This window comes from Emydura macquarii, unplaced genomic scaffold (genome assembly GCF_026122565.2).
Source record: "Emydura macquarii macquarii isolate MOO-44397 ecotype Brisbane River unplaced genomic scaffold, CSIRO-AGI_Emac_v2 contig_1170, whole genome shotgun sequence".
In the NCBI taxonomy this organism is placed as follows: domain Eukaryota; kingdom Metazoa; phylum Chordata; order Testudines; family Chelidae; genus Emydura; species Emydura macquarii.
In genome coordinates, this window is record NW_027131307.1 from 1,683,741 (window position 1) to 1,708,033 (window position 24,293).

The following is a 24,293-nucleotide window of genomic DNA, read 5'->3' on the forward strand; positions in this document are numbered from 1 at the left end:
GAACTGGGTGTTTAGCTTGGAAAAGAGGAGATTAAGGGGGGACATGACAGCGGTCATCAAATACTTGAGAGGCTAGATAGAGAAGATAGAGATAGAGAAAAGTTGTTCTCTCTTGCCACAGAGGGCAGGACAAGAAGCCCTGTGTTATCAGAGCGCTCCCAGGGTAGGTATTTATAGACCCATGATCAAGCTCCTCTTTACTTTACCCCTTATAAATGAAATCTCTCACTGTAAGATGAGTTTTCCAGACCTTGAGTCATTCTCATAGCTCTTTTCTAAACCCTTTCCTGTTTGTCAAGATCCTTTTTAAGTGAGGACACGAGAACTAGACACAGTACCTCAGTAATATTTTCACTGTTATCATAGACAGAGGTAACATCCCCTCCCTTCTCCCACTTGAAATTCCAATACACAGGATCAATCTAAAGGACATTGAGGATCCCTGGATCAAGCTCCCAATCCTAACTCTGTATGGAGAGGGGACACGGGATGCTTTTATGTAAAACTAGCCCAGGGGCTCCTGCAGTGATGAGCCAGAGGACGGCAGCTGTCTCCCACTCTGTCATCTCTTGATGCTCCTTATAGCTAGGTGGTGTCTCATCCATTTAGCAGGAGCTTGCTGCAACTAACTTGAAATGTTGAGACCTGGAGGGTGTTGGGGAGTCATTCCATAGTGTTGTTCCCTGCTTTGGACTGAAGATAGACAGCGCTTGTGTGAAGCTATGCCCCTGGGCTGAGGAGGGAGGCTGGGTTTGGCACCGCTGCAGAATTCTGGCAGGGTGTAGTCAAAGTTAGCTCAGGCTTACCCTTGAAGGGTTTCTCCTTTTGAAGCATTGCAGTCTAGGCTCATGCTGAACTCACTCGATTCTCTAAGAAGCCTTGAGGCACAATTAGAAACATTCCCCATAATGCAGTGGTTCCTGTTTTAATGGAGTCGCCAGGGCTGGTATTCGATTTGCTGGGGCTGAGGGCTGATGCCAGAGCCTGGGCAGTGGGGCTCAAGTTACAGGCTCCCCCCACCCCCCTCCCTGCCCAGGACTGAAGCCCCCAGGGTTCGGCTTTGGCCCCCCTGCCCGGCATAGCGGGGCTCAGGTTTTGGTCCCCCCCTGGCCCGGGGTCATGTCGTAAGTTTTTTGTTGTGTGAAGGGGGTTACAGGGCAATGAAGTTTGAGAACCGCTGCCATAATGATTCAGTACACAGGCTGAATTCTGCCAACATTCCCACCCAGCATGCCCGCCTCTCTGCAGAGGAAGCAGTGAATACTTCCTACATGAGAGACATCTTTCTGCCATGTAGGTCTTGCTGGAAGGCAGTCTTCTAACCCCGATGGGTCATGGTAGAGGATGACATTGGCTCAGGGAACAAGGAAAGAAAACGCTCGAGGCAAGTAGATCCAACATTTGATGATCACCAGAGTGCGCCAGAAAAGAACTGAGGCCTTGAGAGACAGCAGGGCTTTGAAATGCTGACTCTCTGCAGCAAGAGGACCAGAGCTGTAAGCTCAGAAACAGAACCAAGGTTCCCCCACAGCCTCCGAAGGCTGAAGGAACTACCAGCAACCTGGAAGCCAAAGGGTCACCAGAATAAAAATCCAAAACTGGAAGGCAGAGAGGAGCATTATGGGGAAAATAACCTGAGCAGGCAAAGCTGAGGGCTGGAGAAGTGCTGGAACAGTGGTGGGAGCAGCCCAGCTCACACAGGCAGCTCCCTCTCTGACCACAGTCAAGAAGGAACTGTGGGAGGTTCAAAAGATGATGGAGGGAGGGGAGAATTTGTGCTCCTCACCACTGTCACCATCATTAGGGACCAAACAAATCGTTAAGAGCTTGGGGATTTGTGCATGGCTCACTCTCATCTTCGCTCCTGGCTCTCAGCTCTCTAGGACCCTGCAGGGTGTCGTCTTCAGTGAAATTGGGTTAGGACTGGGAGTGCCCCTCCTGGCATTCTCTAGTGCAGGGGTCCATCCGCAGAGGCTCCAAAGAGCACTCCACACCACTCCTCCTTTTAGTTACTTCATTAACCCCATGTTTATTTCCTGCTAGGTGGTGAGGACTAATCAGTTTTCAGTTACCCGGCATGAGAAAATAGCCAACGGGCTAATAGGAGATCAGGGCCTGCCTGGTGTATTTGTGCTCTATGAGCTGTCTCCCATGATGGTGAAACTTACAGAGAAACACAGGTATGGGGGTGTTTCTATTCACTTCATTCATCCTGCTTGGGAGATATCTGGGAGGCCACTACATATATAAGCCGAGCGTCTCCAGGCTCCCTGAGATTTTATAGTATGGCCTGGAGTGATGGTGACATGCAGAGTACAGGAAATCGGTGTTTTGTGATGTTTTCATTAGTTATTTTATTACAGGCAGCTATATTGGTGAAACACCAAGTATTCCTAACCAGTATTCATCAAATAAAACAACCAGATGGTGCAAAGGTGTATTGTTTAATGTAGCCATGCTTTTAAATCAGTGTTCTGATGAAAGGAGAATTCACAGCATTTCTGTTACGATGGAATGGGATGGATGGATTAAAGTTGCCATCAAATAAACTTTCTGGCAACAACCCCCAGCAGTTTTTTCCTTTATGTTAAGAATATTAATCGACACATTCACAGAACACAGTGTATTATTCTGCATGTTATCTGTTTTGGTAAGTGGACTTTTGTGATGCTGTTTTGCAGCAAAGTCCCTTTTATCTTTACGCAGCTGCGGAAATACAGCAGAAAAGAGCAAGAGCGTTAATATTGGTGGGGGTTAATATCAAACAATCGCATTAATGCAACATGAAGATCGAGACGTTAATCATACAGAATTCAGCAAACTGAAAGCCAAGGTTCCTATTTTAGTTGTGTTGCACACACAATATGTAGTAGTTTCTGTTCCTATTTCTGTTAGCGACTGCACATAGTAAATTAAGTATGTGTATTGCTCCTTGTTTAATATATACCCTCAAACAAGCAGGCTATGCAATGTGGCTGAGTTTATGTTACTTAGCTTTGTAATATTCTAAGTTCCGTGGTTCTCCATCTTAATCACTTATTAACATGGGGTTTTGGTTGGTTGGTTGGTTTTGGATTTGTTTTGTTTGTGGTTCTGCATTGTCAGTGCGGATAGGCATTGATGGTAAATTATTTGGGATGAAGAGCTTTTTTATTTAAGGTAAGTATATCATTTCGCAAGTAGTGCCATTGAAATCAGTGGGCCTATTTGCAAAGTACAACATTGCTCAGCCTGGATGGTGGAGGCGGAATCCAACCCAGAGCTGGATGGATTGGATTTTGGGATTTCATTTTTCTTCACCTTCAAGCTCTTCCTTTTTGTTTAATTTATATTCATATAAACATAATGTATTCATATATATTCCTGACGTGCAAGCAGTCTGTCTAGGAATTGATCTGTCATCATGGTGCCTGAGCTCATGGAGATTATTCAACCTGTTTTCCTCTCTCTAGGCCCTTTACACACTTCCTCACAGGAGTTTGTGCCATTATTGGAGGAGTATTTACAGGTATCAGAGCTTTTATTTTCATTTTGTTTCTAGCTTGTCACCCTGCTCATACTAGGTCTAAAATGTGGATTGAAGCTCCTTTGGTGCTTTCTTTGCCTTCACTGAGGTGCCTAGCCCACCCTCTTGAGCTATAAATAATCATTAGAATGGAAGTCCATCTAGTACAAGGATCCAATTCACAGTATAAGTTTAAATACAATAATGTCTAATTTCAGCATAAGTGGCAGTATGAAAAGAAGCCGACTTTACACAAAATTTCTATTTCAAATAGTAACAAAGTTCAAGAAATATTACAGAATCTCTGTTTTTACTATACATTTGAGTCATTCTTGTTTAGAAAATATATGTGACCTGGGAAAAGCTTTCCAGAAGCATTTCCTTTTGATAAATGGATCTCTGTCTTGTTCTAAGCAGGGTAGTTGGGGTTTTCAGAATATGCAGATAGATTTGGAAATAAATACGCACAATGAAACACACAGGGCTAGGAGCCCATCTGTCAAAGAGAGCGGTCCTGTTTTTGTGCTCTGGAATCCTGGCTCTTTAAGTTCTGTAGGGCCGGGGTTTCATCTTTGCTGCACCTTTCTGTTCTTCAGTGCATGCATCAACTGACATCTGTCATCTTTGTCTTGGTGAGTATGATCTTTGTCCCGAGACACATAATCACCTCTGTCTTGTCTCTTGAGGTGGTCAGGGTCTCTATGCTCTCCAGGAGCTGTGCGGGTTCTGCTCTCTGTCCTATGGAGCTGGAATCTGCTCTTGAGAGAAGGGTTCTATGTTCGTCCCATATGATAAAGCATTTTCTTCTCTGCTTTGTGGAATGTCTGCACTGATCCTTCTCTTTTCTTCTTTCAGTGGCAGGACTTATTGACTCCATGATCTATCACTCTGCTCGTGCCATTCAGAAGAAAATTGAACTTGGGAAGACAACGTAGATACGTAATTGTGGCACCTGTGAAGCTTGCAGAGAGGAGCTAAACAAATCCTTCAAGACACAAGTGACCCCCTGACTGTGCAAAGAGAAGATACCTGTGCTTGCCAGACAGCATTACCCATCCTTCCATCACTATCTTTTCGGGCTTTGTTTGGTATTGATTTGTGGATGGGACAGCTCAAACCTTGTTCCTGTGAGGATTTTACATTAGCCATCTTGTCAGGCTGTGCAGACCCTTCCGTGTGCAGCCTTTCATGTCCATCACTGTTGAATTGTTCCTGAGACTGTTGCAGGAGGAGCAGCATCCTCTCATGAGACGCTGAATGGATTAAAGTTGCCATCAAATAAACTTTCTGGCAACACCCCCCCAGCAGCTGTTTCCTTTGTTAAGAATATTTACAAATGTGTTCACAGAATACAGCATCAGACATCTGTCAAAATGTGCTGTCCCCTCCTGTCTTGCCGTATAGAATCTCTCAGGCAATAAAGGTAAGATCTAGCACACAAGATTTGGTTACAAGATAAATCTCTGCCATGGGGCATTTCAAAACTCAAGCAGTAAGGATGCTCAAAACTGCCCTTTCAATGCAAGAAAAGTGATCTATGCTGGTAAAAGACCAATCGTGGCTGTTTTTAAAAATGTTTCTTCAACTTTTTAAATTGGATCATATTTTCACACCCCATATCCTTACCTTTTGTAATAAAATACATTATCTGTGGATTTTAGTAAAGCATTTGGTATAGTGACTCAATGTAACTCAATTAATTTATTAAATTGATTAATTGACTTTGATCCGAAACTGGTACATGAACTGAAAACTGTCTGAAGGACCACAAAGATAATGATGAATGGCAAAGTATGCAGGCAGGTTGACATGTTGAATCTGTTCTTATCATTTGCGTTAGTGATTGACCAAACTGCCTGTTAACAAAACTAGCAGATGATACTAAATTGAAAACAGTTGCGAACACCAATATAAAGCTAGGGATCCAGGCCTGACATTGGGACAAAGTGGAATTATAACAGGGTACATCCAGATGGAGTCAAGTTTGAGAGCATCTAGTAGTAATTTAGTGTAGAATACATTACAGGGATGGTGTAATTATCCCCAAACCAAATATCGTCAGCCCATGAAATTCAGAGTTAAGCTTTAAGTTAAAAGAAGTCCAGATCTGTTCAAGGTATGGAAATGCACCATTAAGGCACCTTAGCTCCAGTGGGAGGGCACCCTGAATTCAGGTATTTCCTAACTTTTGAGTGCTTGACTTTGTCACCTTAATGTTCATGTAATGTAGGAGTTTTAATGTAATTCCCTACATTATAAAAAAGCAAACAAATAAAAATGCCATCTTGAGGAACCAAGTGAACTCCCCCCATGGTTCATCTGCAGGGTTAGAACCTTTACATCCACAACACAGAGTAACCTATTGCAGCACTAGTAGGTTGTCATCCTGTTGTGGATCAGCCACTAGAAGGCAAGGAGAGACTGACAGCAGAAGAATGTTGACATTCAGGAATCCTTGGTACTATTCCAATTTCAAAGGAGCCTGCATTCTTCTACCCTGTCCCCTCCAGCCTCTTCTTGTCCCAGTTTATCTCCCCCCCCCCCTTTGCCCCAGTCAGGCTGCTTCCTCCTATTCCAGGCTGCCTGAGCACCCACAGGGAGGACCAGTGAGAGCATAGGGGAGACAGCACCCAGCAGCTAGGAGCAGCAATTGCAAGGAAAGTCCTACTCTGTCTCTCCAGCCCTCGCCTGGAGCAGGGTCAGTGCACAGAATTTTCAAAGAATTTAGCTGCCAAACTCCTAACGGTATGTGAGAACTAACTCAGGGGCTCGTACTTTGTTCAAATTCAGGTGGATTTTTATAGGGGTTGCAAAAGGCACATCTGACACAAGGGCAACCCTCCTGCCAAATTCTTGCTCCAAAGCATGGAGCTGCTAGAGTCTCAACTAAACAGCTGGAAGAATATTTTTAGCAGGGAAAGAACAATATTTTTCCCTAGCCTTGTTCTGAGAAATGGTTGGACTGTTTTGCTTAAACCTTTTTTTTTTTTTTTAAGTGAAAACCTGAGGTAGATACATGGCATGGAAAATTTCAGCCCAAATGGCTGAAGTTTAGCAACATAGATGCAACTGAAAACAAGGTCTTACAACAGGAAGTGCTATGCGGTCTGTGTCATGGACCAGCTACCAGCTCTGTCTAGAATAGTTGTTCTATGTACGGGTGTGACAGACCTGTCAAATGCATGTGCCATGCAACGTGTGACATTTGGCAAGTTCCAGCAGGAAGTACATTTATCACGGGGCTAGTGGAAGTCACAGATTTGGGCCTGTTCCATTTTTTTTCTTGATTCCCCCCCATGCCACTTTCCCCTCTTGCTGAGGTCAACTTTCTGCCTCTCCTATAGCATGAGGTTGTGCATGGCAAAATCCCACCACCACATTTCTCATTATTCTTAACCCCAAGTGCTCAAACACCATGAATCAGATCTTAAAATCTTGAATCCTCCTGCCCCCAGACAGCATGGGATCATCAGAGGTTCAAATTCCCCTTCAACTATACACACAGATGCAGGGCTCTCTGTTCACCACTTACCCTCTCCTAGCCACTGGGGTCTGGCAAGTTGCTATTCAGCCTTTTCTAGCCCCCTCCCTACTGCGACAGGACGGGCTGTGCCCCACTCATATTCACTTTCCATGCTCTTCCAGTATCTTCTACCCCCCTCTGTAACTGGACAAACACATCCTCCTCCTCTACCATACTGCCCCCCACTCCCACATTCCCTGCATTGTATCCCTCTGCCTGGTGCCTGCCTCCACATTCCTGCACCCTGTCTGCCTCCTGCCCCCCCCCCCCCCCCCACAATCCTCTGCACTCCTCTGTCTGAGGCCTGCCCCCCACATTCCTGGCCACGAGGCCTGAGTCCCACGGTACCCCCACGGGTACTGCTAGGCAAAGTTCCTGGACTCCAGTGCGCTGGGTGCACACACTGAAGAAGAATACCCGGCTGCATATAGTCAAAGAAGAAGCCTTTGGAACAGTTTACCAAGGTGGGGGATTCTCCATCATTGGCAATGTTTAAATGAAGCTTGGATGTTTTTTCTAAAATCTGCTCTAGTTTAACCAGGAATGATTGTGGGGCTGTTCTCTGGCCTGTGTTATATGAGAGGTCAGACCAGATGATCACAATTGGCCCTGCTGGTTTTAGAATTGATGAACCCTGTGCAGTTGTATGGCCCTAGTTAAACCAGCAGCTCCCAGTGAAAGCTGCCTGCTCTGTTTGACTCTTCCAGGGTACCCAGGGCTTGGAGGCCCCTCACTACCACCTGTCCTGAGTGTGGGGAAGCCTCATCAGTGCCTGCCAGGGGGCAGCTCTGATGCTACTGACCATGCCCCTCTAGGCCTAGTTTTCAGGTCTTCTTTTGCTCTGCAGGTTAGCAACAGGCACACACGCAGCCTGAGTCCTTGGAGCGCCCCTTGGAGTGTCCATCCGCCCTCTGGACATTCGCAACAGTTGCAGATTCACTGCATCCAAGGAGCTGGCATAGCCACAGCTTACCACTGCAGATCTGGGACCTGCTCCACTTAACACACAGCACTTAGCTGTAGGTGGAGTGTAAACAGCAAAGGTTTATTTAAGAAACAATAGAGATTCAACTGACAGCAAATAACAGGGTAGAAGCCAAATGGGCGCATGTAAACTCATAACGTGTGGTCTACCAACCTAGCCTTACGTAACAAGCAACGTTCCTGTCTTATGGCCAATACTCATCCAAAGGCCTTCCGCCAGGCCTGACTTGTGAGCCTTTTTCAGGAGCCAAGTTCAGTGTCAGTTTGTCGCCTCGGGGCAGGATCCCAGGTGTGTGTCTGCACCCGCCAGCTCAACCTGAACAATCTGGTGGCCTAAAGCAGGATGCCCTCTCCACAACTCCCACACAAACCTTGCTGTTGGTTTCCTTGTATACGCCCTGCTTGTAGATTTTGCAATCACTTAATTAGCATCTGGCTCAGTAGGCAGCACTTTGTGAGGAACATGGGCCATAACCCCCCCACATGCTCAGTCAGAGACATGTCTGCCCTCCAACACCCCCCCCCCCCCGCGTGGCTGAGGTTTGGCACTGCCTGGTGAGCTGCTTTCACATCAAGGCGTTAAGATGCTAAGTTCTAGTTTGGCTGCGTAAATCCTTCGTAAATGCCCAGCCATACAGTTCACGGTGCTGATGACTGGTGGCTACTGGTGCTTGGTAAAGCCCTCCCATGTCTCCGGTTAGTGAATTACTCTGCATACATCTGACTTAGGGGCTCCCTGTAAAACCTTACACCGCCCTGTGACTAACTCTTCAGCTCCACATCGCTCATTCATATTCAAAGTAACTAGCCAACAGGTCCTAGGTGCCCCTAAAAGCTGCAGCAATGGGCTTCCTTGCAGGATTCTCCTCAGCAACGGCCCTGCTCAGCCACAGCCTTCCTGGGTGACTTTGGGCGAGTCCCTTGGGCTCCCTGAGCCTCCGTTCTCAGCTGTCCAATGGGGATATTGGCCTGGCCCAGCCTCCTGGGATGTTGGGCAGGTCAATGATTGACTTCAGCAGAGGGCTGTATGCCTGGATAGACTGACAGTTGTCCCCTCTCGGGGAAGAAAGGTGAAAGAAATGAGGATTCATTTTCAGTATCTAATGTTGAAAAGTAACTGATTCTGCTGCAACCACGGTCAGCTCCATTCCCTGAGCCCTGGGAGTGTCGCTGCATGCCTGGGGATTGTGTCAGGCAGCACAGGCGGATGAGGTACTGGAGCAGTCCCTTAGCTAGCTATAGAAGGAGATTTTGCCTTCAGCTGCCAGTTTCTTGATGAGGGTGTGTTCGAAGTCGGCATTATGCACTCCGGTCCTGCGAAAGGCACCAGCACGACGATTCTCTTCCCAGTAGTGGTGCCAGTTCCCATTGCTGTCGGCACCGTAGCCAAACACTGTCACCTGTACACCAAGCCGACGACGTCAGTGGTTTTATAGTCGCAAAAAAAAAATGAAAAAGGACATGAAAAAACCCACTGAAAAGGAAACACCCTCCTACCCGCCCCATCCCCACCCCAGGCACCACTGCGGCAGCAGCTCCTGTGGCTCCCAGTCTGCTGGGTCACGGAGCAAGCCAAACTGGAGTGGCATTGCAACGCTGTGCATCAAAGCACAACCCCTGGAGCGAGGCGCCTGGTTCAGGCTAGGAGCTGCCAATGAGGGTTGAGTGCAGGTAGGTGCATGCTGCAACCCCCACCTGGCCCACCAGCCCAAACGCCCCAGTAGCGAGGGGGGCTGAGCAGCAGTGGTGGGAAGGGTAATATATATGGGAGGATGTGGGGGCTCCCTGAGATGAATATGATGGCTGGGGGTATTTGAGGTATTTTATTATGTAAATATAATAAAGAGAAATAAGCTGACCCTTTTAATGGCTAGAATGAAATAAGAAACTGCCCCAAAATTTTTTTAAAAAGTTAAAAAATTACTTTCACGGTGCTCTAGGCCGCAGTAAAGGGCAGGCTGCGCTGCCCGGAAACCTCACTGTACTGCCAGGTACCATGCGGAGCTGAGCTGCCAGGTACCACGTGGAGCTGCGCTGCCGGGTACCACGCTGCAGTTTGAGGTAGAGGCAAACAAGAGTAGCAAGGTGCCAACAGGCAGCAAGCAGCAGCAGAGGTGCTGTGTGAGCTGGCCGCCTGTAGGCTCAGCACCAGCATGGCAGCTGAACCTGGCATCTGCTTCCCACGCCTCTGATCACAGCGTCTGGACATCTGTCTTCAATCTTTTCTTGTCCCCAGCCCCCACCCCCTGCCACTCACTTGATCACAGGTGTGTAAGGCAAAGAGCAGTGCTGTGAAGCCAGTGGATGGATATTTCCCATGGTGCTGTGTCCACTTGTCATGGATGTATTTGAGAAAGGCAGGGCTGACGATTAGCACCTGAGAGGCAAGAACAGAGCAGGACCAAGCCTGTTAGATTCTGTCATCATCCTACCCAGCCTGGCACGCACAGCCTTCCCAACCCTGCTCACTGCTGACACATGTGTGTCACTGCCTTGGCAGGGTTAGCACGCAGTGGGTGCCCTTTAGCCTATACCAGTGAGCCCCCATCTGGGACTGTGAGCGCAGACCTGGCCCACATCATGCTGCAAATGTCCCGCCCGTCAGGTGGGTGGTGCTGGCTGTGGCCCCAGCCAGCCCTTACCTTGCTGCGGTTGGCTTCAATGAACTGTTTGACTCTTCTGTGCGTGCTACAAAGGGATGGGCATAATGGTCAGTGCAACGCTCTGTCCTCAGTCACATCTGCCTGGCTTCATCTGTCCCCACCCAGCACCGCTCCAGCCCACCCGGCCGAGGATGCTGCCTGTGCAAACCTTCTCGGGTGCTAAGCGGCCTCGTCACCACACGCAGGAGCGAGGCTGCATGTCACATGATGCCCGGGGGGCCACGGAGCCAGCCCTGGACCCCAGAGCTGCAGACATGAGCCTTGATCCTGCCATTGGGGGCTGTACAAATGTTCAACCCCCTTTAAGCAGCTGTTGGTCTGCTCTGATCTTTGCCCCCTCTGAGGTGCGGTGATCCAAGCTGAGCCCCATGGCCACTGTGCACTCTGTGGGAGATGGAGAAGCCACCTCCCATGGACTAGCCTGTCAGGTGGGGGCGTCAGTGCCTTGGGGACTCCCCAGCCCTCATCCTAAGGGACTCCCCTCCTTGGACAAAGGTGTGAACCAGCTTCCACGAGTCCGTGGCACCTGGGCGTCCCCTCTGCCCCATTTCCTGTGAGGATTTGTGCTTGTGGGCACACTGGATCCACTGTCCTAAGACTGATCTGGCTCCGTCTTGCCCCTTGGGAAACCCCCAGGGTCCCAGAGAACACGCAGCCTCCTCCCTGGGAAAATGAGCCCTGCCTAGAGCCTGCTGCCAGGGACGCTGCCCTCGAAGGCTCCTGCCCCCGCCCTGCCAGGCCAGGCTGATGCTCACTAGCGGAGCTGCCCCTGCCCTGTGGTGAAGATGCTGGTCACCCATTGCAGGTCCAGGACTTTGAAGGGGACCAGCACCAGGTGGACGCCTGGCTGGAGGTCCACAGCGCTTTCTGGATACATGAAGTGGTGCGTTGTCCTCGTGCCGACATCCTCCTCAAACCCTGCAGTCTGGCCTGGTTCATCCTGGGGTACGAGGAGAGAGTACAGCTCAGTCTGCTGCCGCCCACACACCCCAGCCAGCCATGGCAGGACCCAGCACGCCCAGCCTCCAAGGGGGCCTTCCCTGGCCGGCTGGGTGGGGGCGGGGCCCGGGGCCTGCCCTGGCCAGCTAGTGGCAGGATATGACTCAGACCTACCCTGACTGGCTGGGAGCTCTGGGCCTGTCCTGGCCGGGAGGAGGCTTGTGGCTTGCAATGGTCAGGAGGTGGGCTGGAGCACAGGACACGTCCTGGCCAGCAGGATAGGCAGGGGAGGGGCTAAGTGGCTTGGAGCTGGATCTGTTCTTCATTGTGGCCAGAGCTCACTGAGGCTGCCAGACCAGGCTGGCGGTTTTCACATTCATACGTAGCCCCAGACCTGTGCCCTGTCCTCCTCCAGCAGCTCCCAGACGAGCTGCCACACGGCGTTGCAAGGGAAGGCAGTGGGCAATGGTGATACAAATACCAGGTGGCCTGGCCGCAGTGCTGGCACCTCCTCACTGCGCCTTAGGAGGGACCAATGCCATGAGACACCCCGGGGCAGGACAGGGTCCCATGTCTCTGCCGGGGGCTCCACCCGAGGCCCGTGGGCCAAGATTTATATGGCACCAGGTTTACCCTGCTCGACCAGAGCAGCTGCAGGGGGCTGGGGCCCATTGGAGCAGTGGATGGAGAGCAGGGGGTGAGCTGGCTGTCCCACTCACCTCAAAACCCAGTGGTGGGAGTCGATCTTTTGCCCATGGTGGGAGCCCCTCAGCCACCCGGAGTTCCCCACCACCGCACACGTCCTGCAGCGGGAGATGTCCCGGGCTCCCATGGTTGGGGATGGGAGAATGTCAAACATGTGCCTGATTATTCCATGGAGCTGGGCACTGTTCTGTGAGCTCTGCAGCGTCTAAAGGAGCAAGAGCAAAGCTCTGGCATGTCTGAAAAGATACGGAACCAATGCCCAGCAGGCAATGCTGGCTCTGCAGGGACCAGTTACACCGCCTGTTTTCAGCAGCTGGAGCAAGCCTACCCTCCCTGCCTGTGCAGCTTTGCCCAGTCTCTCTGTCAGCTGTGCTCTGCTGGCCACACAGGAGCATCGCCGCTGGGGAGAAGCTGTGTTGGTGTAATGAAGTGGGAATTTTAAAAATAATTTATATGACCCTGATGTGCGCCTCAGTTTCCACTGATACATTGCATGGCTCCCCAGTAGGGGATATGAATTGTGTTTGCTCTCAGGGCAGACTAAGGGACATAGGTCTGTGTGCCACTGCCCCGTCTGGCTGGACTGAGGAGTCATAAGGAACTGCTTGAAACTGACCCAAATCAGCAAGGTGGCCAGAGAAACAATGCAAGCACCAGTGACTCCTGGATTTCGCCGCCTCTGAAAATGGAAGGGGAGCAGAGACCCCAGCTGAAGAGCAAAGGCCAGGAGGTATGAGGTGGGGTTCTGGTGGAAGCTGTGAGGTCTCTCTCCTGGGAACTGACAAAGAAGGTCAGATTGAGACACACCAAGCCTGAAAATAGGGTTCACTCTAGCGTGGCTGGGGCTCTGGGCTGAGCAGACTGGACTGCGCTTTTACTCTCATGACTCTGTGCTCACCTAAGGCCCTCCCATGCTGTGTGCCAGGTGACTAATAAATCTGACTGTCTGGAAACTACTGCTTGAATATCACTGTATGTATTTGCTAGGGGCATTAATCCCTGCAGAGCAGACAGGGCTGTCTCAGCTGGACTCGCTGCATTGCTCCCGGTATGATGCAGTAGGGCTGAAGCCCCAGAGGTTCAGTCTTGTGAGGCTGTGTGGCCTGCCCCGAAGAGTGAGACCGCGTCAAGTCTAGCACATCGAAGGGGTTCCTCCAAGAGACAGATCCAGGTCTGGATCCTGGGGCTCCATGACAGCTGGTAACGTGAGGAGCTGTCACACCCGGTGCAGGCCAGGCCAGGTGTGCTATCAGGCTGAGTTCATGCCACTGGGAAGCCCAGGGGTCCCTCAATCTGTGACCTTGTGGGAACACTCCAAGCAGCCTGGTCTCACACGTTGTGAGTGACTCTGAGTGAGCTAACACCTAGTGAAGACAAGGCCAGAGCGTGCAAGCTCCTGTCTTATCAGCTCACTGGCCCCCTTGCTACTCCCTGAAGCTGCCCCTCTGTGTGTGCATGGGGCCCCAGAACTGCCCTTGGTGGAGCTCAGAGCAAAGGAGCTGTGTGCAGAGCACAGACACAACCAGCAGAGGCAGCTGAGCAGCTTGCCCAGAAAACCAGACCAGCTGGTAGGTGTGCTGGGGACTCTCCTTTCCCACCCCAAATTCCTCTTCTCGGCAGATCCATGTGGGGGTGAGAGGAGCAAAGATCCCTCCCAGGGAAGCACAGAGCAGGCTCTCTGCCTGGACAGCTGCTGGGGACGGGGAAAGCACCCATAGCCATCGGCAGCTCAGTATCCATCCCCACCAGGAAGCCGCGCAGAGAGGCAGACATCCGGCCACTTTCCTATCCCCACCATGGGCCTCTTCAGCTGCTACAGCCAGTCTCATGGGACTAGTCCTACAACGGAGCCAGACCTTGGGGCACAGAGCATCTCATTGTTCGCTACCCACCCATGCCAGGGGAGCCCCAGTAGGAGGGGCCGGCATTGGTTCAATTGCTGTGACTCACCAGCCACCACTGCAGAATGTCCGGGGCAATCTCAGGAGTGTGCACCATCAGCAGGGGGCTTATCGCTGAGTCATAGCGTTCGTTAAACCAGGCTGATGTGCTGACCTCCACAAGACAGCTGGCACAGCCACAGGGCTTGGCCTCTGAGATGTCCACAGGCCCTGACGCGTCTCCAAGGCTCCCGGAGGAGGCAGACTGCCCTGGGCACATGGACTGGTAAACCTTCCACAGCAAAGGCATCATGCACAGGGCTGTAGCAGCCCATGTCCTCCTGCACAGCATCCTTCACTCTGCCAGCACCTCCCTGCAGAGCTTTTGGTGGGAATGTTCCATGGGGACAGGCCCACTGCCCAGGGGTGGTGTTCAGGGTGGCAGCTGTGGGCACCAGGGCCCAGTCGTGGTTTTCCTGCTCTTACTGGACAAACAGGAGCTTTTCCTGAGTATCTGCAGAGCCCAAAGAACAGAAGGAAGGGGCAGCATATCAGCACACACACAGGAGCCATGGCAGGTTTCTAGCACAAGTTGGTGCTAGCTCAGCCTGGCACCTGTCTCCCACAACTCTTTTTGGGTTTTGGCTCTCTCCATCCCATGCTGATAACAAGGACAAGAAGCAGACAGAGTACTCAGGACAGAGGCTGACAGCACTGGCTAGGCTGAGGCCAGGAGGAGGTGAGACCTGTATAGAAGATGTAAAGGGCTCACTGCATTGTCTGCAGTGGTGTTACACCACAGGCAGACTGGGTGTGAGGCTCACACCACACCTGGAATGGAGTCTGTGCTGAGATAGTGCAGCACAGAGGCTGCAGGTTTCAAACTTTGGAACCACAAGTCGGGCACCTAAATCCAGATAAAAGCCTCCAGTGCTGTGGGCCAGAGAGGTGGAGACAGCGCCCACCCTGTGCCTCACAGTTCCTGTGAAAGACTTATTAACCCTCCTGTTCATCTATGTGATAGCCACACCTGTGGGTAGGTCTTCACTAGCTAGCTGAGCGACAGGGGCAGAGTTAAGGTGTGTGCTGACGTTCATGTGTTTCTGTTTGTAACTAAAGTGCTCCAGAATATTTTTCGAAGTAATGTAACTGTATTTGTAATTCATTGTTATGGGCATTTTTTTTCTGAGAATATGAAGGCCTCAAATCTACATTTAATGCAGAGTCCAGGCAGAGAATTTAAATACACAAAAGACAAGAAATTCAGAAGTTATGGTTCTTCCCAGCAGCATTAAGTCAGCCCCATTTTCCAGATGTGATAAATGCAACAAGTGCCATGTGTGGACGTCAGCTCTGCTGGGGGAACATCACCCCTTTTCCTTGTGTGTTTAAATTCTCAGCCTTTGTAGTCCAGTGACATAGGCTTCCCATGTAATTTCCTTTGAAAAGCAATGGTGGTCCTTGCTCAGATCTAGCTGAATGAGGCATAAAGATGATCCCTTCTGCCGCTCCAGAAGGCAGTGGGTCAGGAACAAATAAACCACATGCACCTCCAACCCCACATTTTTGCTGGCATTGGCATGTGCACAGTGAGACCCAGCAGAGGAGCTCTGTGTGTCACTTAACAAACCCAGAACTTCAAAGCTTTGCCGTTTCAGGAACACTGAGCTATTCCAAAGCTCCCCTGCCCCGAGTGAGGCTCCAGAGCCGGGGCTCAGCCATTTTTTTTAGTTATTTGGGGACCAACCCCTCTCCAGCAGATAAGATTAGAAAAGAGGATTTTCCCTCCTCCTCTCCCCCCATTGAGCCCTGCTGCAGAGAAGCTAAAAGTCCCCAAACAATAATCCCGCTCTAAGCTGAGCCCCAGAACAGGAAGATTCCTCCCGAAAGCAAAGGACAGGACCTGTCTCACGAGGTGCAGTGTGACGCTGTATGACAGAGTATGGCCATTTATGTCAGTGACCTTGCAATGGTTCGACACTTGCACAAAGTGTGTCATGGAAAAGTTACAATCTAGCAAGTCCAATTATCCTGGTTAAATTCAAGTGTCATCGTTGTACCTGAAGTTATGAATGTTGGCTGGGCACTGCTAGCTTACACATGGGGTGTGACACTCACCGGCTAAAATTGACAGAGCCAGACAGCTATGGGTTGATGGCCCATTAACGACATTTCACTCTTAACAATGGGCCAGAGAAGAAACTCATCCTGCCCAGTAGACCTTTACTGCAGCCGCCGCAGAAAGAATCTGGGCAATGGCTGCCCCTGTGGGTCAGTAAACAATGTAAGGACATGCGATATGCTCATGTGACCTTGGGCTCCATTATGGGCCAGTACTTTTCTGGGACTGGGCTGTGGGCTTTGTTTGAGACAGTAAATTTCCAGACACAGGGCAGAGAATATAAAAGACCCCTCTCTGGACTATGGATTAATGCCTAAAAAGGAGGATTGTGAATTATGGACTGAGGACCTTCCAATGTTTTGGAAGTTACCAGAGAGCCTTTCCAAGCCAGCAGTCTGTAACATCACTGTTCCAAAGCTGATATGAGGACTTTGCAATTATTTGTATGTCTGTGATCTATTAACAGTTTATAACTCTCTTCTTTTCTTTTATTATTAAACCTTTAGTGTTTAGTTACTAAAGGACCAGTGGTGTACCGTGGGTCTCCGGCACACGGGGGCCGAGTCTACATTTGTGCCCCCTCCCCAGGCCTCACGTACCCCCCCATGCAGGGCAGAAGGCGTCCTGGCACCACCGCCCAGCTGCCCTGGGGAGGGGGAGTCTGTACCTGTGGGGGGGGAGCATGAGGCCTGGGGGGGTGCAAATTCAGGCTTGGCTCTGCCGCCCTCCCCGCACTTACCTGCTGTGTGGCACCCACCTCTCTCACTACAGCCCCGCAGCCCGTTGCTGGCTCGGACAGGGCGGCCTCACTGCCCAGCCTGAGGGGGGGGGAGGGTGCCAGGCTGGCCCTTCGCAATGTGCAGGGGAAAGGGGGGGGGGCGCAAGAGGGTCCCCCCCCCAGTACACCACTGTCTGCGGGCCATTTCCTGCTCTCCCCCACTCCCTCCGCCCCATGGGAGGTAACCGTAAGGTTACAAATCATGTTAGTGTTAACTGCAGGGGTAATGAAATTTTGTTCTCATATTGTATGAACAAATGGCAGCAGAACTGGGCTTGGCCTGTGCTGATGAAAGATTCATTCTCATCTGAACAGAACTTAATGAAGAAGGCGTGCAGATGCCAGTGAGGTGTGAGCCAGCAGGGAGCGGTGGGGATCCTTGCTGAGGCTGCACCAGCCCTGCTCAAGGGCTGCCCTCAGGCATGGATTGAGGATCTCTTCCCACTGTTAAAGGTAGAATTAATTACTGCTCTCGGAGTCTTTTGTTTTGTTAAAAAGCAGGGACATGGCTCCTGTGCCAGCAGAGGTTTTCCCATGAACTGAGCGCTGACCTTGCTGAAAGAACTGGGAATCCTTGGGAGACTGGAAAAAAGCAAATATAGCGCCCATCTTCAAGAAAGGGAGGAAAGAGGATCCAGGGAACTACAGATTGGTCAGCCTCACATCAATCCCTGGAAAAATAATGGAGCAGGTCCTCAAGGAATCCATTTTAAGGCACTTGGAAGAGAGGAAGGTGATCAGGACCAGTCAACATGGATTCACCAAGGGAAAGTCATGCTTGACCAACCTGATTGCTTTCTATGAAGAGATGACTGGCTCTGTGGATGTGGGGAAAGCGATGGACATGATATACCTTGACTTTAGCAAAGCTTTTGATACGGTCTCTCACAGTATTCTTATCAGCAAGTTAAAGTAGTATGGGTTGGATGAATGGACTATAAAATAGATAGAGAATTGGCTAGAGCATAGGGCTCAATGAGTAGTGATCAATGGCTCCATGTCTAGCTGGCAGCCAGTAACAAGCGGAGTGCCCCGGGGGTCAGTCCTGGGGCCGGTTTTGTTCGACATCTTCATTAATGATCTGGAGGATGGAGTAGATTGCACCCTCAGCAAGTTTGCAGATAAAACTAAGCTGGGGGAAGTGGTAGATACCCTGGAAGGTAGGGATAGGATACAGAAGGACCTAAACAAACTGGAGAAAAAGAAATCTGATGAGGTTCAACAAGGACAAGTGCAGAGTACTGCACTTAGGACAGAAGAATCCCATGCACAGCTACAGACAGGGGACCGATGAGCTAGGCAGCAGTTCTGCATAAAAGGACCTGGGGGTAACAGTGGATAAGAAGCTGGATATGAGTCAGCAGTGTGCCCTGGTTGCCAAGAAGGCTAATAGCATATTGGGCTGCATTGCCAGCAGATAGCAGGAAGTGATTATTCCCCTCTATTCAGCATTGGTGAGGCCGCATTTGGAGTATTGTGTCCAGTTTTGGGCACCCTCACTACAAAAAGGATGTGGACAAATTGGAGGGAGTCCAGCGGAGGGCAACAAAAATGATTAGGGGGCTGGAGCACATGACTTATGAGGAGAGGCTGAGGGAACTAGGCTTGTTTAGTCTGCAGAAGAGAAGAATGAGGGGGGATTTGATAGCAGCCTTTAACTACCTGAAAGGGGGTTCCAGGGAGGATGGAGCTAGGCTGTTCTCAGTGGTGGCAGATGACAGAACAAGGAGCAATGGTCTCAAGTTGCAGGGGGCGGGGGGGGGGAGATCTAGGTTGGACATTAGGAAAAAGTTTTTCATTAGGAGGGTGGTGAAGCACTGGAATGGGTTACCTAGGGAGGTGGTGGAATCTCCATCTTTAGAGGTTTTTAAGCTGCGGCTTGACAAAACCGTTGCTGGGATTATTTAGCTGAGGTTAGTCCTGCTCTGAGCAGGGGTTTGGACTAGATGACCTTCTGAGGTCCCTTCCAACTCTACGATTCTATGACAGCCAGCAGTGGGAGCTGGTCGTGCCCTATGTTCGAGAGGTGGACATGCAACTACGGTCGGTGGGGAGGGGAAGGACACTACCCCACCCCACCATGCTCTGGGGTGGGTTTGGCTCATTGAGTTCATTACTTCTGTTTGCACTGTTTGCCACACCAGTGCTGTGTTACTTCCTTCCTGTTGTTAAAAGTCTTACTTTCTATACTCAGACTCTGTGCTTTTGAGAGGGGAAGTATTGCCCTGTGATTTCCCAGGTGACTGGGTGGGGGCTCAAGCTGGTTTGGTGTTGTATCATTGACAATGATCCCTAGCTATAGAACCTGGGCCTTTGCTGCTGCCAGCTCTGTCTGGCAGAAGGTTTACACAAGCATTTGTCCACCGACCTAACTGCATCTACACCAGGGATTAGGGAAGCATGGCTACACTGCACAGGGTATGAAGCCAGGGGATGGCCACCTAACTTTTAAGTGTGGTCCAGGCCTGTGAATTCTTTTACAGGAAGTTCTGTTCTGGTTTAGATGGAGCATAGCTTTATGAGAGGCAAACCCGCTGCCTCCTAGTGCCAGAAAACAGGCACCTTTTAGTAAGATGCATTCACAAGGCAGAGCTCCATAGCCAGGTGCCTGCCAGCAAGAGCACGAGGCAATGAAATCTCCAGGCACCTGGCTCCCCAGTGCAGGGTCCTGGGGGTTCCATAGCATTTAAGGCCAGAAGGAACCTCCCATATAACACAGGCCACCACACAGACCCGGGGGCCCTGTTTTGAGCACAAAGACCTGAGCAGGACCAGAGCATTTCAGTCCTCAGGAGACTAAACTCGTGTGTGACTGGCAGAGAATGGGCACGACTGAGGGGGTGAGGACTTGTTTCTAGGGAACTCTAGCCTCAAAGGCCTTGTGAGGGCGTAACCCCCGCACACAGGCAGAACATCTGGCAGAATGGAAGCTGCCCTTTTCCCATCTGCACTTGGACGTGCCATGTGCCTGGGTGACGCTTCTGAGGCAAGATGCAGGCAGCGGAGAGCCGACATGGGAGGCCTCCCCCAAAAACTGCAGGCCTGGCAGCTGTTTTAAAACACCAAAGAGTCCACCCAGTCGTTCGGCGCAGCATCCAGGAACCTGCTTCCCACCCCAGGGAGTAGGACAGTTTCCCTGCTCGCCCCCTCACATCCCCCCCGCCGGCCATGGGGCTGGGCCTGAGGGACGGCTCAGCCCGAGTGCTGGCGTATGGCCCTGCGAACTGCGGTGCAAAGATACGACTGTATCAGAGCAGAGTGTAAGCCCCGCACCTGCGCTGCTGCACACTCACCTGGGGGGGCGCCTCTCTCAGCAGCTCTGAGATCTGAAGGTGACAAGTGAGCTTCCCAGCCACAGGGGCTCCAGGATGCACCTTGCAGCCTCCAGCGCTCTCCCTGCTCGCTCCGTGTGCTGGGCAGGAATCGCACTTCCACTTTCTCAACAGGAACTAGCTGTGCAGAGCAAAGGGGAAATCTGCAACCCACAATTCTGACCACAGGCACAGCTCAGACCTTGCTACCGGCACAGCTGCAAACGGCCTGCAGAGCAATGCACACTGGTAGCTGCCTGACAGCTCTCCAGGGCTCCAAAGCAGGGTGGGCTCAGGCTGGGCTCAGGAGAGCTTGTGCTGGGCTGTTTGGGGAGCCAACACAGCGGGTGCTTTCCTGGCCACCCCTCAATGTGGGGCCTGGGACTGCCACCCAGCTCCCATGGAGCAGCCCTGCATAGGCCTGGCCTCCCCTGGCGGCTGTTGGGAGCAGCCAGATAACCCTGCAGAGTGACATGGAGCTCAGCCCCCAGCTGCATGGCACCATTCAGCAGGGTCCCCCCAGACAGCACCACAGGGCCCGCTGCACTGGGTGCAGGCACAACCCTGCTGCCCTTGCCAAGGGGATCTTGTGCCTGATGCTCCACAAAGTTCCCACAAGATGCCAGGGAGCTGCTGTCTCCCCTGCCCAACCCACTGCAGGGGTGCTAGGGTGGTGTCCCCACAGCACAGTACCCAGGCCAGTCTGACTCCTAGAGGCCTGGTACCAGCACTGAAGCCAATGGCCCCAGTCCCAGGGTAAGACCCCCATGTGCAGAACTCAGCATGGATTGAGGAGCCTGGTTCTAGGCTCCAGCCTTCTCCTTGGGATGGGCACACACACCCCTCCCAGCCCCCGTCTCTCCTGCCCTCCCCCCACAGCAGCTGGTGCCACCATAGAGCTGCTCTGGGATCTCCCAGCCATGCAGAGAAAAGTCCTGCCAGGCTGGTTCCCAGCACAGGGAGGAGGCGCCTGGGGTTGCTGATGGGGTAGAGGCTGCCTGCAGAGAGTTGGCAGAGGGACAGGAAGCCTTACTGAGCAGTCTCACTCCCCAGGCAGGCAGGGAAGGGCCATTATTGGGCCGCAGCAAGACGGGGACAGACCCAAGGGACAGCGCTTTCCCGTCACAAAGGCCTTCCTGATGGGTGGCACAAGAATAACTGCCCCTTGTGGCTCCCTAGGCCTATTCCCTAGGCCGCCTCTCCCAGGGAAGGCAATGAAAAACTGTTGTGAGGGTCTGACTGGCCTGAGGTCAGCCTTGTCACTGGCTCACACTGGGGCCTGCATTGTTCTCCTGCCTCCAGCCATAGCCACCGCCACCAACCCCCACCCCAAGCCACAGCCTGCATCCTGGCACAGAGCTCAGCTTCTCCCCCAGTGCCCAGGAGGCTGCCTCTGGTCGGCTGCCCTTGCTCACAACTCACCACTGGCTCGCCTTGGGCCTGAGCCCTTACCCACAGGGCAGCCTGGGAAGGGGAGGGAACCCCATCAGTTTTCATGCTCTCAGGCCACCCAGAGGGACAGCACAGCAGCCTTGTGCAAAGCCAAGGGGCACTAGAGAGATGCAGAGCAGTGTGAAAAGGCTCTGCCCTGGCCTGTGCTTGGACAGCTGGCTAGTTACTCTGCTTGGCCTGGGGGGAGATGAAGCTCTAGAATGGAGCAGCGAGATTGCAGTCATTGTAGGGCCCGCTAGCAGCCTGGACCGCTGAGTGCACAAAGTATCTGCCTCTCCATTATGCTTGGAAGCAGGACCTGAGATATGACTGCAGATAGGCAGAGTTCCTGGAGGATGTGTAATGTATGTGCCCATTGATTCCCGCACTAGAAGGGACCACTGTGATCATGGGACCACAGATGTGCGGCTCACGGCACTGTGAAATACAGGCTGAGGAGCATATTGTAAAGAAACACACGGAGCCACACAGTGCTCCAGATGCAAACACTGGAGACAGCGTCTATGGCCTGCAAGTCAGCCTCATGGTTCCATCTATGAAAAGAGAGAGGTGGCAGCATGTGGTGCACGGGTATTATGGGGGCACGGTAGCAAACCCATTGTTAAACGTTTCATTTGAACAGGATTGAATGTCACAATTTGTTTTTAGAAGTGTTGTAAGTGAAGTAATTGACCTAGCCAGTGTATCTGTCTTTTCTGTGGTGGGCTGGTACAGGTCCCACTGATATAAACAGAATACTACGACTTGCAAAAAATGTAAATGGGGCATCTCACCATTAATCAGACCCGTTCTGCCAAAAATCAGACAAATTCTGGGCTGCGAGTGTGTCTGGCTCTCTATTTACATATGCTAATCGGGACAGTGCCAGCAAGGAAGATGTCACATCCTGCTCGTTATGGGTTTTTACAATTTTACTATTTCCTGACATCCACATGAAGCCGGTGTATTTGTTGCCCTTTCCAGCAGGGCAGCTGAGGTAACACAATATTGCAAGGACAGCAGTTGCTCAAGTAGAATATAAGCTGCCCAGTGTTTCCAGCGTGAGCATTATTCTACACAGGGCTGGTAATGCAAACAACCCTGAGCATGTTGATTGGATTTTCTAAGGTGCAGTAAATAAAGGCAATGACATGAAGGGAATAGCTGGGAAGGGCCACAGAGATTAGTGAAACATTTTTCTGACAAAACTGTTTGCCACAGAAAATTGGATTTTCACCCCAACAATTGTTTTTGGAAGAAAGTAGCTGCATTCTCTGGAAAATTTAGATTTTTTTAATTAAAAAAAACAAATATCCCGAAACTGAAATGGGGAAATGCTGCTGCAGTGGCTCATGGCTATAGTTTGGTGCCTCATCCCCATTTTCTTCTATGCCTGGCTCCCCCAGCCAAACCACATCTCCCATGCTGCACTATAGCCAGGGACTCTCATGATTCACTGCCTCCCCAGGAGAAAGCCCACAGTGCATCAGTGTATTCAGAGAGACAGAGAAACCAGTACAGGCTCACAGAGACATGTAACACAGGGAGCGTCTTTATTGAACTAACACTAAAAACCAGCCAGGACTGGCTGAGCTATCCCTTATAGTCTAACTCTATTGCTATGGCAACAAGCTAAGCTCTGTTGCTACGGCAACTTAGGCAATTAGGCAAGACACAAAATACACAATACACTCCTCCTCCTCTTAATGAAAAGGCCCATTTAACAGAGTAATCACTAAACTTTCATACTGGATTCTGGTCTATATAAATTCAAGGTTCTGTCGTTTGGATTAAAAGAGTCCGGTGCCACGTTCCTGAAGCTCATTAATGAGGTTTTGGATAGGTTACAAACCTTTGCCAAAGCCTATATAGATTACTTTGACTATTTTCAGCAATTCCTGGAAAGATCACTTGTAACCACATGTGTTACAAAGACTAAAAGAAGCCAACCCAACTGTTAAAGTCTCTGAGTGCATGTTAGGAGCTGCAGAAGTATCTGGGACACAGGGTGGGCAGTGACTTGTATGCCCTGATCCTTTAAAAGTAGAAGCCATAAAAAGCTGGCCTGAGCAAAGAAACAGGTCCAATCCTTTAGTGGGCTGGCCAATTATTATCGCAGGTTTGTAAAGGGGTTTAGTGACATTGTAGCCCCCATAACAGACCTTAACAAAAAGGGAAATCCAGACAAGGTAAAATGGACTCAGGCCTGTGAACAGGGCTTCCAAAGAATAAGAGAAGCCTTATCTAAAGAGCCTGTATTAGCCAGCCCTGATTTTGAGAAAACATTCTTTCTGTCACAGTCGCTTCTAATATTGGGGTAGGAGCTGTACTCATGCAGGATGGGGAAGAGGGGAAAAGGCAGCCCATCACATATTTGAACAAGAAACTAACACCCACTGAACAACACTATGCTACTATAGAGAAAGAATGCAATGCTATGCAGTTGTCTGGG

The 24,293-nt window shown here is 50.9% G+C and overlaps 1 protein-coding gene and 1 pseudogene across 4 annotated transcripts in view; one reads left to right on the forward strand and one right to left on the reverse strand.

Annotated features, from left to right (window-relative positions):
• ERGIC3 (ERGIC and golgi 3) overlaps positions 1-4,809 on the forward strand; it is a 71,665-nt gene extending 66,856 nt beyond the window's left edge. For 2 of the 4 annotated variants that reach the window (XM_067546877.1, XM_067546878.1), the window contains 3 exons: positions 2,044-2,180; positions 3,453-3,508; positions 4,361-4,809. In XM_067546877.1, coding sequence (XP_067402978.1) covers positions 2,044-2,180; positions 3,453-3,508; positions 4,361-4,440 — 273 coding nt within the window. In that variant the 3' untranslated portion in view covers positions 4,441-4,809. Of the gene's footprint in view, positions 1-1,297; positions 1,385-2,043; positions 2,181-3,452; positions 3,509-4,360 lie in introns of those variants that run through there. The other 2 variants (XM_067546879.1, XM_067546880.1) reach the window with 2 other exon arrangements.
• Positions 4,810-8,551: 3,742 nt separating this feature from the next.
• LOC137152333 (CMP-N-acetylneuraminate-beta-galactosamide-alpha-2,3-sialyltransferase 2-like) lies at positions 8,552-14,551 on the reverse strand (annotated as a pseudogene).
• Between the last annotated feature and the right edge of the window lie 9,742 nt (positions 14,552-24,293).